General features: G+C 51.8%; 1 protein-coding gene across 1 annotated transcript; it reads right to left on the bottom strand.

Annotated features, from left to right (window-relative positions):
• Positions 1 to 4,503: 4,503 nt before the first annotated feature.
• Positions 4,504 to 17,433, bottom strand: NPTX2 (neuronal pentraxin 2). The gene is made up of 5 exons (XM_010344861.3): positions 16,820 to 17,433; positions 14,846 to 15,062; positions 9,503 to 9,747; positions 7,067 to 7,246; positions 4,504 to 5,953 (listed from the first exon to the last, which is right to left on the bottom strand). The coding sequence occupies exons 1-5, from the start codon at positions 17,243 to 17,245 to the stop codon at positions 5,726 to 5,728; spliced, it is 1,296 nt and encodes a 431-aa protein (XP_010343163.2). The 5' UTR covers positions 17,246 to 17,433; the 3' UTR covers positions 4,504 to 5,725.
• Between the last annotated feature and the right edge of the window lie 1,171 nt (positions 17,434 to 18,604).

Below are 18,604 nucleotides of genomic sequence, written 5' to 3'. Positions count from 1 at the left end.
TGCCTCTTACCCCTGCTTTTGCTGTGCTCCATACATTTTCATTTTCATTTCTCTCTATGCTTTCTGATTTCCCTTGTGATTTCTTCTTTGACCCATCGGTTGTTTAAGAATTTGTCATTTAAAGCCAGGTGTGGTGTCTCACACCTATAATCCCAGCACTTTGGGAAGTGGAGGCTTGCAGATCACCTGAGGTCAGGGGAGTTGTTGGAGGCCAAAACTGGTGAAACCCTGTTCTGCCTTTTAATTGGAGTGTTTAGTACATTTACATTTAATGTAATTACTGATAAGGTAGGGTCTATGTCTGCCATTTTGCTATTTTTTATATGTCTAATTAACGTGTTTTGTGTTCCCTTATTCCCCATTACTACCTCCTTTTACATTAAATGAGTATTTTGTAGTGTAGTATTTTAATTCCCTATTGTTTCTTTTAATACATTCTTTCAAGTTATTTTCTTAGTGGTTGCCTGAGGTACAATTAACATCTTAATTTATAATGATTGGACCTAGATTAATACCAACTTCATTGTAACAGCAACAAAAAATTTGTTTTTATATAGTTTCACTTCCTTTCCACTCTTCTGTTCTGTTACTGTCATACAAATTACATCTTTATACATTTATGCCCATCAATGCAAATTTACAATTATTGCTTTATGCAGTTGTCTTTTTTTTTGAGATAGAGTCTCGCTCTGTCGCCTACGCTGGAGTGCAGTGGTGTGATCTCGGCTCCTTGCAACCTCTGCCTCCCGGGTTCAAGCAATTCCCCTTCCTCAGCCCCCCGAGTAGCTGGGATTACAGGCACACACCACCATACCTGGTTAATTTTGTATTTTTAAATAGAGACAGGTTTTCAGCATGTTGGTCAGGCTGGTCTCAAACTCCTGACATCATTATCCACCTGCCTCGGCCTCCCAAAGTGCTGGGATTACAGGCATGAGGCACCTCGCCAGACTGCAGTTGTCTTTTAAACTAGATAGAAAAAGAAAAGAGTTATAAACAAAAAAGTACAGTTAGGCTTTTATAATTACATATATAGCTACCTTTAACAATGCCCTTCATTGATTTGAGTTACTATCTAAAGGACTCCCTTTAGTATATAGATATATAGTAGAGCAGATCTACTAGTGTTAAATTGTCAGTTTTTGTTTATTTGAAATGTCTCAATTTTGCCGTCATTTTTGAAGGATGAATTTGTCAGATATAGGATTCTTGGTTTACAATCTTTATCTTTCAGCCCTTTGAATGTGTTACCGCTCTGCCTTCTGGCATCCATAGATTCTGATGAGAATTCAGCTATAAATTTTATTGAGGATTCCTTGTACATCTTGAATCTCTTCTCTCTTCCTGCTTTCAAAATTGTCTTTAGTTGGTTTTCAACAGTTTATGATGTTTCTAGGTGCGAATCTCTCTCAGTTTATCCCACTTGGAGTTTAAGTTTTTAAAAGTTGTATTTTATTTCTCTCCCCAAATTCCAAATATCGGCACGTCCTGCTGACTACTTCCAAGTATATCCTAAATCCTTCCACTATTTTTCTGTCTCCTCTACTACTTCCCTAGTCCAAGTCATCATGACCTCTCACCCGGACTAGTACAGTAACCTCCTCATTGAGTTTCTCTACTTCCATTTACAATGCTCTACAGTTTCTTCCCAAACCACCAGGAAGAGTAGTGGTCTTACAGTATTAATCAAATTACCACACTCCTCTGCTTAAAACCTCCAGACTTGGCTGGGTGCAGTGGCTTATGCCTGTAATCCCAGCACTTTGGGAGGCCGAGGCAAGATCACCTGAGGTCAGGAGTTCAAGACTAGCCTGACCAACATGGAGAAACCCCATGTCTACTAGAAATACAAAACATTAGCCAGGCTTGGTGGCGCATGCCTGTAATCCCAGCTGCTCAGGAGGCTGAGGCAGGAGAATCACTTGAACCAGGGAGACGGAGTTTGCAGTGAGCTGAGATTGCGCCACTATACTCCAGTCTGGGCAATAAGAGCAAAATTCCTTCTCAAAAACAAACAAAGGAACCTCCAGACTTCCCATTTCTTTAAGATCTCAACATGGGCCCTTTGTGATCTGACCCTACAATCTCATCATCCTATCCATTCCTCCTCTCCCCAGTGAATGCAGCCACCCTGGCTGTTTCTTCTCTTGAACATCCAAGCTCAGCTCTCTACCTTAGGGTCTTCACACTGGCTGTTCCCTCTGTCTTAGAGGTTCCATTCTCTGATTCCTTCACTTCAATTAGGTCCCAGCTGAAATGTGTCCCCAGAAAGTTTCCCAGTTACTCCCTATCACATCACCAGCATTTTTAAAAAATTTGTATATTTGCCTTCGATCTATACTCCCCACTGAAGTTAATCCTCATTTAAAGGAGAACTCTGCTATCTTGCTCACCGTTGCATCTCTAGTGCCTGGCATAGTTGCTGACACATAGTAGGTGCCCCAAATATTTGTCAATAGAATGAATGATAATATCTGTGCTCAAAAGGAAGTCATCTTTTCTTTCTGAGAACTTCTGTATAAGGAGAGCTTGTGTTGAAGCCCCCAGAGGCTGGGAAGGATCTTGGTCTGCCTTTCCTATTGGTAGAGACCTGGTCCCAGGCTGCCTTTGATTTAGCCGCATTTTATTACTTTCCAATTCATTAATCATTGATCATTTGGCTACAGTTTCCATGACAACCCTTAACCAACCTGAATATTCCATCATCCAGGCAATCTCTACCCCACCCGTCTTGGAGAACCCAGTTTATCAGCGTTTTTCCAGCCTTGTACAAAGGATAAGGGTCTGGGTGGGGGAAACTGAGGCCACAGGTCTCCTTTACATGTGAGGATCAAGGCATAAGGAACTTGCTGGATTGCATAAGTGATTCTTGTTTCTTCTTGTCTCTCAGGAGGACCAAACTGCCAACAGGAGGACCAGTGTGCAGCTATGATATGAGAGGTGGTTCTCTCATCTTCGGGTCAGGTCAGCAAGGAGAATTTTGATCCCATGTTGTAGCCTCAAAGCCCTTCCTGCTGCCGGGAGGAAGTTATCTGACTCAGCAGGGGTTCTGAAGCCCTGATGCAAAGAGATGCACTTGCGGGAGCCAGTGCGAGGGAAACAAGTTGGCCCAAATCAGCACCTGGCATGCATGTGAAATGAAGAAACCCCTCAGCACCTTTCACGGGGACATCTGAGTAGCTGATGTTTCCAGCATGAAGGGGATTAAAAACAAACTGCTCTCCACCTGGTCTCAGCACTTCGAGTTCCAAAGGTCTTCGAGCACGATTATCTGGCCTCATTTCATGTTCTTTTATTTTTTTGAGATGGGGAGTTTCACTCTTGTTACCCATGCTGGAGTGCAATGGCACAATCTTGGATCACTGCAACCACCACCTCCCGGTTCAAGCAATTCTCCTGCCTCAGCCTCCCAAGTAGCTGGGATTACAGGCATGTACCACCATGCCCAGCTAATTTTGTATTTTTATTAGAGATGGGGTTTCTCCATGTTGGTCAGGCTGGTCTCGAGCTCCTGACCTCAGGTGATCCGCCTGCCTTGGCCTTCCGCAGTGTGAGCCACTGCACCTGGCTTCATTTCATGTTCTACCCAGCACCATTGAGTTAGTTCTTGTCAAGTTATACTCACAACATCAAAAACAGACTCAAACCTCTGTGACCTGCTGGTCTTGGTTTTAGAAGCTACGGTTTCCATTTCAGCCTTGGTATCAAGTACATCTGGCATATGGTATCAGTTGGCTCCAAGATTGGGCTCTGCCCTGCTATTATCAGACAAATTGGCATTGCTATTTGGAAAAGGGACAAACCAAGTTACGTTCTGCAGCTACCAAGACAGAGTAAAGCTATAAAAGTGGAAATGGATGGTGGTGGCAGGGAGATCTAATGCTTGTGAAGGGGGCGTGACCGTCAACACCCCAACCAGGGCCAGGTGGGCACAGAGAGGTGGCTCTAGGAGGACACAGTGGCACTGGGCCCCTTGAAGTGAGAGTGAGCCGTGGGAGGGACGGAGTCCTCAGAGCCATGGGCAGGCTTTGAGCCCAGCTCCACCCTCTACTGGCATGATTCCAAGGTAGCTTTAATTGTTGTGTATTCACCTGTAAAATGGGATTAGCTCATTCAGGGAGGATTCAATGAGATGATGTCTAAGGAATACCTGCACAGGGTAGACGCTAGGCAGGCACCACACCTGGAAGGTGGCTGCAGGTCTTGTAGCTAAAATGCATCTCCTGGTTGAAACAGGGGTGGGCTGGGGACAAGCAGCCTGGGCAGAGCCTGCCGGGCACCCACAGCCTGAGCCAGGCATTGAAATAGGAAGGATGGAGAGCTGGACCATACCCTCCTGCAGCCATCCTCCAGTGCCCTCAAACCCACCAGATGCAGGCCTGAGCGTGGCCACCATGGCCAGGCCCTGGCAAACCAGAGACATCATTCTTCTGCCAGAAACTTCTGGCAAAGCCCTACTCTTCCCACCATCAGCCCAGAACGCAAGGAAGACAAACACGGAAGCATCTTTCAGTGCACTTTAATCAGAATTCCATCATCAGAAGAGTTCTTGTAGCATACAATGTCAGGATGGCTGTGTCAACTGGTCCTACAAATGGAATATCCACAGATTTGCACTTCAAACATGTATGAAAAATAAAATATATAATATTTAGCTTTATAAATTTCCCCACTTCGTCACTTTATCTTTAAAATAAATGACTACCCCTGTCCAAGACAGTGAGTAGCTTGGAGTCACTCCGCAAATCTCCAGCCAAATGATCTCCATTTTCTTTAAAAGTTCTGTGGGGAAATACTTGATGAAGACAGTCCAGTGCTTACAGGAATCAACATGAATTTAAAACGAGCACACTCTTCACAGTGTGGTGGAACATCAAAAAATGGGAGCCTTCTTCTAACGGCTGTTCTTTTCTGTTGGGGGAAAAAAACAACAAATCCTCCAAACCACACCGGCTGGTTGTAAAAAGCTGCAACGGAACCTTTGGCACCAGATGAGAAGAGAGGCCTTTTAATGCCACAGCTAGTGATGATTCAGTCAAAGCATTGGTCTAAGGAAGAGATGACAGAGGAGAGGGGCCGGCGAGCACAGCCCTTCTCCTTTCTGAACCCCCCGATGCCCCCTTTCTGGAGCCACAGACACCCCCACTGCTTTGGGAAAGGCAGGGCTTTGTCTGGGCAGCCTGGGCGTTCTTCAGTTGGGAAGATTCACAATGTACAGAACACAAAGGGAGAGGCCCTTTTGCAGATCAGTGGGGTAGCCGCTTGCTGCGAGCTCAGCCACCAGCGGGGACACACTTAATGCACAAGGGACACGGGCACTCCAGTGGGACAGCTGCACAGCCGTGAGAGGGGACAGACAGAAGGGGTGCACGGGACACCAAGGAACAGGAGGGCAGCAGGGCTCAGGCTGCAATAGCATTTACAGGGGCTCTGAAGAGGGGCTGCCGGACCTGCCTCCACTTGCAGCAGGAAGGCAGAGATTCGCCCACTTGTGGCTTGGGGCATCTTCCCTGATGACCCCAGCACTACTTTGATCAGAAACAGAATCTTGGTAGGGAACAAGTCAATGACATATACTGCCCCAGCCCCGGTCTCAGAGATTCCTGGGGAATGAGCTCCAGGGACCCCGAGCCCAGCCTGGCAAGAGTTTAAGTGAGGGAGTCAATGGCCCTGAACTTCCATGGGAACAGCCTGATCTCAGCCTCCTGGACAGAGGAGAAGGTGGCTACAAGTCAAGGAGACGCTCCTCACACGTCTCCACGGGCCACTTGGAGGCCCCTCCAAAAACATCGACATTGTTGTCCACCCACGGGATGATGTTGCCCGGCATGTTTGTGGAGCAGTTGGCGATGTTGACAATTTCTTGTGCGCGAAGGACGCGGTCCCATATGTTGAACTGGCTGAGCTCCCCAACAAATGCCTGAGTGGCATCAAACCTACCCCCCACGGTGTCCTGGGGAATGGGAAGAAGAGGGCTGTGTCAGGGCAGGTTCACAAGCAACATGTCCTCTAAGTCCCCCTGCACACGGGGTGCAGACAGGAAATCTGGGCATTTCTCTGATGCCCTCCGCCCATCACTGACCAATACTCCCTGACTACCTGTTTCTGCAGGTTCTCCTGGGCATGTCAGAACTGGGAGGTGACATTGCTCAAATCTCCCCATTTTATACAGGGACACTGAGACATTGTTCAAAGTCCCAAAGCCAGGGATCACAGCCAGGTCTCATGACTCCCAGTCCCTCCCAGTCCCTCCCTCCCAGCAGAGATGTAGTAGGAAATTGAGGGAAGAGTGGGCCAAGGAGGAACCAGACGCAAAGCCCCCCAATGCACCTGCATCTACTCCGCCACTGTCCATCATCAAACCCCGAAATGCACCTGCGTCTACTCCCCCGCTATCCATCATCAAACCCAAACACAGACAGAAATGCCAATGCTTTATCTTGTCCTAGACCAGACAGCCAGCTTAGCTGTTCCCTCCCCTAGATGGGAAGTTTCTTGAGGGTGCTTTGAGGTGTCACTGTTTCCTCCCTGTCTCCCCCACGGGCTGAGCACCCACCATGCATTACCTAAGTGCCCCTTGCTGGGTATCAGGGCTAAGACACTGAGCAGGGGCTTCCTGGAGGACACCAGCACCACAACCCTGAGTCGGTACCATGAGCACCCCAGGAGACTCTCTCACACAGCCTCCTCCCAGACGGAAGCTGGAGACTGGGAGCTTCACGGAGATGATCCCATGACCACAGGGACATTCACACCCTTCTGTGCCAGGTTCTATTTGAAATCTGTTTGAACCACACCCACCTGGTCCCTGCCATGAAGGCCATGTCCCCACACCAAACCTGAGGCCCCAGAACAGAAGGGCCAGGCTGCTGGGGCCTCATTACCTCCAGCTAGCTGTCAGGACACTGTGGCCAGGTCTGAGGGGCCAACAGCTGGGGCCAGGAGCAAGGACAGCTACAGGCCTGGCCTCGTGCTGCTCGGCTGGTCCCTCTGCAAACCATCCCTGGAAGGGTGCACAGCCATCCTGTGCCCACCTGCACCCACCCTGCACCCACCTTGCACCCACCTGCTCTTGCCCAAGGATCAGCACGCCCCCAGGCTTGATAGGATGCCAGGGGGCCAGGTTCTCCCCAGTGCCCAGCTTCTCTCCATCCTGGAACGCCTCCCACATGCCGTCCCGTGTTGTCCAGGTGACGCAGATGTGGTGCCACTTGCCGTCACTGACAAACAGGGGCAGCTGCGCAACCTGTGGGCAGCAGTGCGCAGGTAAGGACCTGCCACAGTCCCCCTGAGCCACACTGTTCCTCTTGTCACCCAGGGTCATGTGTGGAGAACATGAATGGGGGCAGCCCAGGTGGAAGCCCTGATCCCAGAGCGGCCCTCACATTAACGGGACACCCTTGGGGCCTGGCATTGCTGAGGACAGAGCAGATGCCAGGGTCAATACCACTATGCTGGTCCTGAGCTCTCCACGCCAGAGAACCTGGAGAAGTCAGGGATTCACTGGGCCAGCCTCCTTGGAAAACACACCAGAGATCCTCACTCCTCACAACAAGTCCCAAACTTCCATGGTGGCACGAAGGGATCTGTCTGTGTGCTAGAAGTGTGCCCTGTCTGCCCTGTGCAGCAGCCCAGAGGCCTCCAAGCACGTGTATGCATATCTGTGTGGGCAGGGAGCTCACAGATGGTACGAGGAACTGGGGAGAGGATGCTGCCACCAGCAGGGTCCCTGGTGGTCCTGCAAGCACTTTCCATGCAGGCTTGCCTGTGAACCACCCAGTTGTTGCTGCTGGTCTCCTAGCAACCCGAAGCTTCCCTCTCAGGAATTTGATGTTTACAAGCCGTCCAAACCCAGGAGGACAAGGCTGTCAGGCCCACTGTGCCCTAGGGTGTTATTTAGAACAATTAACCCCTGGCTCAGGCAAGGGGTTACTGCTAGGAGGAGACCAGTAGGCCGATGCCACAGCCTTTCTTAAACTTTGACAAATTCCATCCAGGGCAGTTCACTGAAGACAGAGTAAGGGGCTGAACTGCCCCCACCTCCACCAGGGGTGGCCTGGATGCCAGGGAATTTGCATAGCCACTCGAATGACCAACAGTCCAGGATCTGAGAATGCTCTTTTTGTTACATGGAATCTGCCATTAGAATGAAAGTTTGGAAGTGGGGCTCTGAGAGGTCCCTAGGAGGCCCAGAGTGCACTTTTTTTTTTAAGAGACAGGGTATTGCTCTGTCACCCAGGCTGGAATATAGTGGTGCAACCATAGCTCATAGCAGCCTCAACCTCCTGGGTGCAAATCCATTCTTCCGCCTCAGCCTCCTGAGTAGCTGGAACTACAGGTGCGCACAATCACACCTAATTTTAAAATTTTTTGTAGAGACAAGGTCTTGCTATTTTGCCCAGGCTGCTCTCAAACTCCTGGGCTCAAGTGATCCTTCTGCCTTGGTTTCCCAAAGCGCTGGGATTACAGGCATGAGCTACCTCGCCCAACCCTTGAAGCAGATCTCTTGAGAAGACCACTCCTGAATGCCAAAACCAGGAAGTCTATTAAGAAAGGGCATTTGGGCCAGGCGCAGTGGCTCATGCCTGTAATCCCAGCACTTTGGGAGGCCGAGGCGGGTAGATCACAAGGTCAAGGGATCGAGACCATCTTGGCCAACAGGGTGAAACCCCATCTCTACTAAAAATATAAAACTTAGCTGGGCATGGTGGCATGCACCTGCAGTCTCAGCTACTCAGGAGGCTGAGACAGAAGAAATGCTTGAAGCTGGGAGGCAGAGGTTGCAATGAGCTGAGATGGTGCCATTGCACTCCAGTCTGGGCAACAAGAGCAAAACTCCATCTCCAAAAAAAAAAAAAGGTGGGGGGCATTTGCTCTGGAAAAGGCAAGACTATAGGTACAGATAACAGGTCAGCAGTGGCCATGGGCTGGGGCTGGGATCAGAGTTAACTATGAAGGGGTGTGAGGGGGTTTTGGGGGGTGATCGAACTGTTTTATTGTGGTGGTGGTTACACACCGTGTGCATTTGTCCAAACTTTCTGAATTGTACATTAAAATGGGTGCATTTTGCTGTATATATCTCTAGAAACCTGACCCCCACCAAAACATGCTCATAAGGAGTCTCTTACACTGGGACACACACCCCCTAAATCAGTGTGGCCCTGGGGAGCAGCCCTCATCAACCTGCTGGAGGGCCTCTCTCAATCCAGGCCCCAATTGGAGACCTTCTGCCAGTCTACGGGCCTCGGTGCCTGGACCTTCTGCCACTGCATGGCTGGACTCATAGCTCAGACCCCGACAAGCTGCAGCTGTTCCAACCCGCCCCTGTGAGCCACCCAGCATGTGCAAAGCTATCCCCACCAGGAGGAGGACAGCCCTGCATTTGCACATCTGGGCCCCTGCTGTGCAGCCCAAGGAGGGCGATGGCGGCTAGGATGTGCAGGCTCTGGACCCCTCTACTGTGAGATGGGTTGGGGAGGGTGACAGTGCCAGTGGGCCTTACCTTATCGTTGATGAGCAGCTCAATAGGGTTGTTGCCCCACTCTATCAGCACGATCTCATTGGCCTGCCCTGGCACTGCGTAGGAGAAGGGGGTGCCAATGCCTGGTGAGGCGCTAGATCGAAGCCACAGGCAAATGGTGAAGGCATACAGCTCGGGCAGTGTCTTCTTGATCTTGCCGTATATGTAGTTTGTGCGGAGAGGGAGGGACACTTTGAACGCATCTGGTGACTTAAAGGCGCTGTTGCCTGGGGTGGGGAGGAAGAGAGGCCCGTAGCGTGTTAGACCCCACACCCACATCCCACCAGCATGGCCCAGAGTCATGGCTCGCTGGACCCTCAACAAGGTCCCTCACATAGCCTTGCTGGACCCTCCAACAAGTGACCAAAGACCACTCCATGCCAGCCACTGATAAAAGGCTGAAGTCCAGCAGGATTCAGGACACGAAATGGAATCCTTGCCCTTAGGGAGCTTACATTTGGGCGGGGAAGAGGACATGAAACCAGCAGCAGGTACATAAGGGAAGGCCAGGCAGTGGCTCTTGCTAAGGTGGGGAGCGGTGGGGGGAGGCAAGGGAGAGGAGGCAGGGAAGGCCTGGAAAGACTCACAGAAGAGAATTCCAGGCACAGGTGACAGCAAGTACAGGCCCCAAGGACGCCCAGGAAAAGGAAAGAAAAGGAAGATTTTGCCAGCAATGCATTGGGCGCATCAGAGAATTTAGTTCTGTCTTTTAGGACAGGAAAAGAGGTCTTTTGAAATCTAGAAGAAAAAAGCTCTTGGATGGGTGTGGTGGCTCACATCCATAATTCTAGCATTTTGGGAGGCCGAGGCAGGAGGACTGCTTGAGGCCAAGAGTTCAAGATCAGCCTGTGCAACACACCAAGACCTCATCTCTACAAACACATTTAAAATTAGCCAACTGCAGTGGCTCATGCCTGTAATCCTAGTGCTTTGGGAGGCTGAGGTGGGAAGACCGCTTCAGCTCAGGAGTTTGAGAACAGAGAACAGCCTGGGCAACATGGCAAGACCTTGTCTCTACAAAAAATATAAAAATTAGCTGGGCAGGGTAGCACATACCTGTGGTCCCATCTACTAAGGAGGCTGAGGTGGGGACCCCTTGAGCCCAGGAGGTCCAGGCTGCAGTGAGCTATGATTGCACCACTGCACTCCTGCCTGGGTGACAGAGGGAGACTCTGTTTAAAAAAAATAATAATAAAGAAGAAGAAAAGAAAAGGAAAAGCTCTGGTCCTTTCTGGTTAATACTCTCTCTTTTCTGCTCCTTGAGGAAGGAGAAGAAAGGTAGATTTAATTTTCTTGCTGTGTTAAGCCAGAAACTGCTTCCTTAGCTACATCTTACAACTTCAGCTATTTCCTTGAAATCTTGGCTCCTTCGGCTTCTTCAGCAAGGGCAGGATCTAGAACCCTGGGTCTTGGGCTTAGAAGAAGGAAGTCTTACAGGGACCCAGGAACCCAATCAACACGTGGCAAGTGACTGAGTCTGCAGCACTGCTCACATGAAAGAATTACCACTGCTGAGGCAAAGGAGTCAGGCTCCCAGGTCTTGACTCCATAACTTAACTCCAAAGTGGCTTTTTGGTCTAAATCTCTAATGTAAAACACTTTGCTCTTTTCCTCCTCAAGAGAAGATTGAGTTTATCAATCATTTCCTGTAGTTTGGAACCAGTGGCAGGCAGGGGAACTGCAGGGTATCTTTCCCCTTTTAGGGCAACACACTTGGCCAGGGCCTTGGCCCTTCCAGACCTTCCTGGAATTGGTGAGAATCCACCGGCCACCCCTATGTCACTGGTGCTTCTAAAATTCTTGAAAACAAACTCTCGAATGAGTTTACGTAATTTCCAATGCAGCCTCAGTTGAAGCTCAAAATTAAGTAAACCACCCTGTCCAGGTATCACGGATTCCAAAGTTTGCAGAACACTGTTTGACTGTGCCAGCTGTCATGGCAAAGGCTGTCCTGTTTTGTGAGAACCAGACCCTACCATTGAAGGAATCTAAACACCCTTCACTCATTCAACAAGTGTTGGTTAAGCATCCACAAGGGCTGAGACAGTCTCCAAGGCTATCAGAGACAAGGGGCTCTCTGAAGCCAGAGCTGCCTGTGTCACTGTGGAATTAAATCAGTCCCTTCTGCAGAACACAAGCCAGAATAGATAAACCTTTCTCAACCACAATCCCCCAAATTCATTTCTCTCAGAGTAAATAACACACACAGAGGCTCTTGGGTGCTGCAGTTCACATCTATCGAAAGAGGGTTACTGCAAAAGAGGAGAGCAGAATCCACTATCCCCTTTCTACCTCTCTGGAACAGGCAGTGTGTACATTCAAGAATCTGGGCCTCACATGTTGTGTGTCTCGCCTGATTGCTCCTGACCTCCTAAGGATGGGCACCTCTCCATGCCACTGAGGAGCTGCTGGGCACCTGGCAAGGGCTGGGAAGACCTGTTCACCGAAGAGGCCAAGGGGCCAGGCCAGAGTGAATGCTGGGACAAGCCCTTCATTAGGCTGAAAAGCAAAACTGAGAGAGAGAACCAGAATGTCCCTACTCCCCCATATTGCAGGTTGCATAGTTGAGGCATGGAGGCTCAGAGAACTGAGATGACTTACCCAAGGTCACACAGCTAGGGAATGACAGGCCAGCACCTGGAAGTCCCTCTTTCCACAACATGGAGCCACTCATACCTAATCTTCAAGTGGCAAATGACCATGTCCTTAATGAAGGCATCATTGGTCTAATACTGAGAAATGGCTGCTATACTTGCAGGAGGGCAGGCTTGCCAATATGATACAACTCCGAGTGGGTAATATTGTTAGCTTGGTGACAACAGATAGGTTTAATTAGAGCTGGGAGAGCCGAGGGGCAGAGGAGGGGCCTGTACCCTGAGAGCTGGTGCCTTTTATTTAAATAAAACAGCTTGGCGGTTTGGAGGAAACTTAGTTAAAACCAATTAAGGAATTAAAAGGCCTGACCAATAAATCAGACACTGCAGGTGGCAGAGAGGCTCAGCAGGGGGTGGGCAGCCTGGGGCTGGAAGACAGGCAGCTTTGGTTTTCTCAGCAGTAACATTTATGTCGAGAGCAAGCCCAGTGGTGCCTAAACAGCTGGCCCGGACTCTGGAGGCCCTTGCAGAGGAGCAGGTCTTGCAACACAGAAAAGTGAGCAACCCTGGACCTCTGGCAGCAGGGGTGCCCAAGGATGTCCAGATGCCAGGGGTCAGGTGCTTGCTATGGGCTCCAAGTAGCCTCTGGTCCATCAGGGCTGGGGCCCACACACTGCTCCAGGCTGCAGCCTCCATCACTCCTCTGGGGTGACCATCAACTTCACTCCCAGCTCTGCAATCTGCTGTGAATGCAGGCATCACTTTAGCTCTCTGACTTAAGTCCCTTGTCTGAACTAATACCTACCTTGCAGGGTCGTGGCATAAGTTACAGAATGCCGTATGTGGAACTCACAGCAGATGCATCTGGTCCATAAGGGGTGGAGGATGATGGATCAAAGGCCAGCGTCCCTCCACCAAGGCCCCCTGCCTGTTGTGTGGTTGAGGTCTAGCTCAGCTGGATGTGTCTAAGAAACTTGGTGTCATTTCCAATCATAGTATATTTGGGGGACTGGGTGTTTACACATCTCTTTATAATTGTCACCAACAAGACAAATATAAACTCAGAATTGCCCAGAAGACAAACTGGTCCACAAATAATTACTTTCATTAAAGACACATCCCAAAGCAGAGTTGGTGGAGCTCGCAGAAGGATTCTAGAGTTCCCATGGGGAGATGAATAGAGGCTGAGCTGCCTTTAAGGGGTACATGAATGGCCAGCCAGTGTCTTTGCCCTTGTAGAGGTGAGCTTCCCCTCTATACCAGATAAGCTCTGAGGGCTTTCTGGGAAACTAAAGGATCAACGGTCAGGCTGGTGGGGCCTGAGTCCTGACTGTTTTTTTCTGGCTGGTAACGGACAGGCTGGGGATGGAAGGGACAGTCATAAAGTGGCATAAAGTGGCTTCTTGGTGGCAAAAGCCATGAAGATGGCTTACCTTAGGAGTAGGCCCAGTGAAATGGCATCGGCCTTGAGTCAGAGAAAGAGAAGGGGGAGGTGCAGGTTGATGTGACTGTCACTGTTTACCAGCTAGTGGCCCAGACCCCTTTTGGGGCCCCTCTCCCCAAAGGATACATGTCCCACTGAGAACAGTGTTTTCTCATCTGTGAAATGGGTACACCAGGAGTCAGAGCTCCCGCCCGGCACTACTGAGGCTCTGGCTCAGTACTCTGCTATTTACCCACCTCCTTGTGGCAACTTGGCCATCGTGCAGAAGGAGGTTTACAGCCACCAAGGTCCTTCCCAGAGCCCTCCTCTCATTCCACACCTCCCCTTTCGAAAGGCAAACTACGTTTCACGTGCCGGCTCCATAACCCTGGATGTCCTGAGGAGCCACTGTGGCTCAGGCTGGGTCCACCCACACTCACCTGTGCCTAGATGCTCTCTCCTTCTGTCACGGGACGGAAGCCACAGCTGTGGCTGCTCTACCTTCAGGGATGACTCTTGAGGCCTAAGGAGGTCTACTGAGGCCACCCAGCAACAGAGGGGAGACAGAGAGGAAGATTTCTTGGAAACTCAAGAATCCAAGTCTACCAGGTAAGCCACACTCACCTTTTTCTGAGAAGGGCAAGGAAGAAAGGATCGGCTTTTCTGGAGGAAGAGACTAGGAAAGGGATGAAAGAGACCTGTGGCTTGTAGATGCTGGCCGTAAAACGGAACAGTAACACCAACCCCTGCTCCATCTGGCCTCTCTCTTGAATGTCGTGCTATTGGACAACCTCCTATCAATTCATGAAATGGAGTCATGGGAAAACGGCTTCATCAGGTTAGTGCGTCCGGGAAGATTGCAGTCCTATAAATACCCACTATAGGCAAACCTACAACTTCACACCCAAGCCACCCAGTGGTTTGGGGGTTGATGATGCAATCTGAATTATCCCCTGATGCCTCCCTCTCCGTCTCCTGTGGGAGAAACTTAATCACCACAGTGTGAGCAGAGAAGAGAAAGATTTGCAGAATCTGCTGCCAGGACTAGTTAAGAAATGCCCGTGTGGTTGTTTATCAAAGCTGGTCCTGAGCACATTCACTATTCCCTGGATAATGCCAGCGGGGCTGGGGGCTGACAGCTCTTTCCTGAGATGACCATGGGTAGTCACCTTTATTATTTGCTCAAACACCCACGAACCAAGACCATGTGGTGTGTCATAATCCCTCCTGTCCATCTACTGGAATCCCATGTCTGACCATAAGTGGTGAAAATCAGGCCACTCCCAGAGAAACAGGCCAGGCACACACCTCGCTCCAGCTCGGTGACCCTCTGCAGCAGCGCGTTCAGGGTGCTTTCCGTCTTCTGCCGGTGAGCCGAGGTCTCATTGTGCAGCAGGGACTTCTCGTCCTCCAGCTCTGCCACTTTGCGCAGAAGCTGCCTCTCCAGCTCCCCCAGCCGCCGCTGGAGCACCTCACGGAAGTCCCCGGGCAGCCCAGCATTGGACACGTTCGCTCTGAGCTGGTGCTTTCAGCCACCGGGAGGAGAGGCACAGAAAGAGTTAAAAAAGAAATTGTGAAATGTGGCTCTGATGGCTTGACCACACGGAGAAGCTTCCAAAACTCAAGCACTGAATCGTGCCACTGGCAGGCAGGGGAGTATCTGACTGATGCTTTTTCGGTATGGAAAGGATTTCAAAGTCAGACAAGAATTACTTTGCTGCAATATCTGAAACTTGCGAATCTCATTTTCCCTTCTCAAAAAGCCGTTTTTCTCCTTTCACTAAAGAGTCAACAGTCTAAGTAACACCTGTAATTCTATGTTGGGTAGAGACCAAAACAGCTCTAGGATTTTTTTTTTTTTAAGAGTACATCGATGGTACACAAAGCCAAGGAGCTTTCACCTAGAAATGAAGACAGCTCCCAAGTTCCGGTCTGGTACTAAGGTAAATAACACTATGCATGCAGAGATGTTTCTGGAAAATGACAGATCTAAAACGTTGCTATTCTGAACTCCAGCAATCTTTGTTTTTAATGCTGTTTCTAAATCCTCACTTCCTATTTCTTTTTCTCCTCTACCATCATGTGGTTCTGGAGGCTGTGGCAGGCTGCCTAGCCGTGAGTTCATGGCAAGCTATTTACTCTTCCCCACAGTGTTCCAAATTGTAAAATGCACAGAATGGGACCTGCCTCGTGCCATTCATTGTTCCAAGGATCAAAAGATTAAATAATGTGCCTGACTCAAATTTAGCGCTCCAAAAATGCTAGCTGGTAGGAATCACAATGAATCAGGAAATATACTGATGCTGGAAATACTGTATTTAGCCCTCATGCCAAAAGAAACCCACCAGTCATTTTTGCAATAATTACCACCTGTAATTTAAACCTAGTTTGGCTGAGAAGTATTTTCACAAAGGCTATTAACAGCAATGTCCACACTTCTTAAAAAGGGTGGAGCCTAAAGATGAAAAATAATTGAAGATTCTTCTCTCACTTAAAGTCCCAAACTGCACACAAATTCTGAGATAGAGATGAGACGGAGGCGGGGATGGGGGCGGGGCGGGAAGGACAGAGATAGAGAGAGAGAGGAGAGAGAGAGAAAGAAAGAGAGAGAGAGAGAGAGAGAGAGGGAGGAATAAGGTCTTCCCTGAAGCAATCCGGAAGAGCACCTTAAAACGGTCCAACTTGAAGACAGGAGAGTCTTTGAAGTTAACCAGAGGTTTCCTCTAATGTGCTATCTGGGATCGCCGGTGACCCCCTGCGTTCGCCTCCCTGCAACCCCAGTCCCCAGACTTCCGCCCCCTCTAGTCCAGCCTGACCTGATTTACAAAAGGAAACACCAGATGCCCGGGGCAGCTGACCTCCCGCGGCAGCCTCGCGGGAGCGCATCCCAGCTCTCGGAGGTTTGGAGATTTGCAAGAGGACAGAGACTACCGCGTCGTCCCCTAGTATTTGGCGATCGCGGCTTTGCTGTCTAGGTTCGCTTGCTCGGACCTCTGGAAGTGCTCGCCGGGTCCCGCAGGCAGTCCCGGCGAGGGGAGGGTGGGGGAGGAATTTAAACATTTCCTTCCAGCAGGAGCAGGGGGACGGGAAGGGATGCCACCCAGGGAAGTTCCCGAGCAGGACCAAGACCCCCCACCTTTCACCCTCAAGTCCAGCTCACCCCTTAGACGATCACACCCTCCCCAGGGCCATGCCCTCTTCCCCTGATCCTCCCGCGTCTCCCTCCCCACGTCTCAGGAGCGTCCCCATCCCAGGTCCCCCGCGCTCCCTTCGCGCCGCTACCTCGAGGCTCTCCAGGCGGTCCTTGAGGGTCTGCAGCGAGCGGCTGAGCTGCTCCACGACATGGCCGGGGTCCCGCGGCAGGTCGCCCATCGTGTCCTTGCCCGTGGCCCCCGCGCCGCGCGCCTTGCCGCTCGCCAGCCCCTCGCAGCGCGCCAGCTTGCCGGTGAGCTCGCGGATAGCCTCGCGCTGCGCGCCCAGAGTCTCTTTCTGCTGCACGACGGTTTCGCGCAGCTGCAGCACCGCGGCCCGCAGCTCCTCCTCGGGACTCAGTGCACCGCCCTGCATGGGCATCGCGGGCAACGGGCAGCCGGCGCGCACCGCCTCCGGGGGCAGCGCCGTGCACACGAAGCGACTGCCGGGCGCCGGGCTGTCCTGGGCCCCAGCGGCCACGGCGAGCGCCACGCCGGCGGCCAGCAGCGCCAGCATACCGCCGCTGCCACCGCGCTCAGCTCTGCGTGGGCTGGCAGGCGCCGTCGGGGCGCTCTGCGGGAGGCACCTTCGCAGCGACTCAGTCAGTAGCCCAGCGCGCGTCTCGAGAGCTGCCTACACCGCGGGGTCCGCACCACCCGCCGCCTCAAAACCGCACCCTCAGCGCTGCGCGGCGCTCTGGCCTGGCCCGGCCCGCGCGCCCTTTCTTAAGCTGGAGGGCGGAGGAGACCGGCGCGTGGGGCGCGCGCCGCGAGCTCTGATTGGCTCAGCCGAGTGAGCGTCACGCAGTGGGCGGGGCGGGGCGGGGCGGGGCGGGGGCGCTTCCAGTTGCGCGCCTGGCTGCCGGGCGGGCGCGTGGGCCGGAGCCTGAGGCAAGAGCGCGAGGTCCCGGGCCCCGCCTCAGGAAGGGAGGCCTGAAGTGGAAAACCACCTTGGGGCCCTCGAGAGCCTCAGCCGGCCGTGCCCGGGTGCCCCTCGAGCCCACTCGAGGACGCGGGCTCCACGGGCTGAGGAGAAGCCAGGAGCCCCTTGGTGCCCCGTGCCCCTTCCTCAGGGCGGCTTCCGGCGCTGCGCCGGGCCTAGCTGTGCGTTCGCCGCCGCTCAGAGAGGTGTTTTCCCCGGGAGGAGCAGTCCCTCAGGCGGGACTGGAACCCCCGCCTCCGTCGCGAGCCGCCCCCGCGTCAGGCGTGGGCCTCCTCGTCAAGGCCCGGCCACCTCACTCTTGAGGCGGGAAGCAGCCGCACGACGGCCGCCTCCGGATGCAACGGTCCCCGGGACGCGCTCCACGGGCCCGCCTCCACCCCCCGAGCCGACTCGGAAAACGCCCCGGAAGAAGCCCCGGGGCCCCGGGGACCGGGACCAGGACCAGGCGCCAGACGCCGACGGGAAGGAGGGGACACTCGGAATTGGGGACAGAGTCACGAGGCCACTCGCAGAGCCCTCGCGCGCGTGTCCATCGACTGCCCCCTGGACGGTTACCTTATTCAGCAAGACCTGAGCTCGTTGGGACGGGGAGTGACAGCCCAATGAAGTCTCATCGCGCTGGAACCACGTGGTCAAACAGTGCCCAGTCCTTGAAACCAGGGGTCCCGCAGTGTCGCCACTTCCCCAAAGTGAGGCCACTGCCCGCAGCTTCTTGGTGACCGCAGATATGAGCAGAAACCCCCAAAAGTCAGGAGCAAATTTGTTTCAGAATCTTTCCAAATCAGTGGCTTAAAACAACTTCAAAGCGATTTTGATGCACAGCTACAGTCTGAGCTGGTTTACTGCACATTTAGACATGGAAAATCTTTTTTTTTTTTTCCCCCTATGTTTTTAAAGAAATCCTGTTGCAAGGTCGTTAATCACGTTATCCAT

The sequence above is a fragment of the Saimiri boliviensis genome, chromosome 20 (genome assembly GCF_048565385.1).
Source record: "Saimiri boliviensis isolate mSaiBol1 chromosome 20, mSaiBol1.pri, whole genome shotgun sequence".
Lineage (NCBI taxonomy): Eukaryota > Metazoa > Chordata > Mammalia > Primates > Cebidae > Saimiri > Saimiri boliviensis.
The sequence above is the reverse complement of the archived record's forward strand: the minus strand, read 5'-3'. Positions and strand labels throughout refer to the sequence as shown.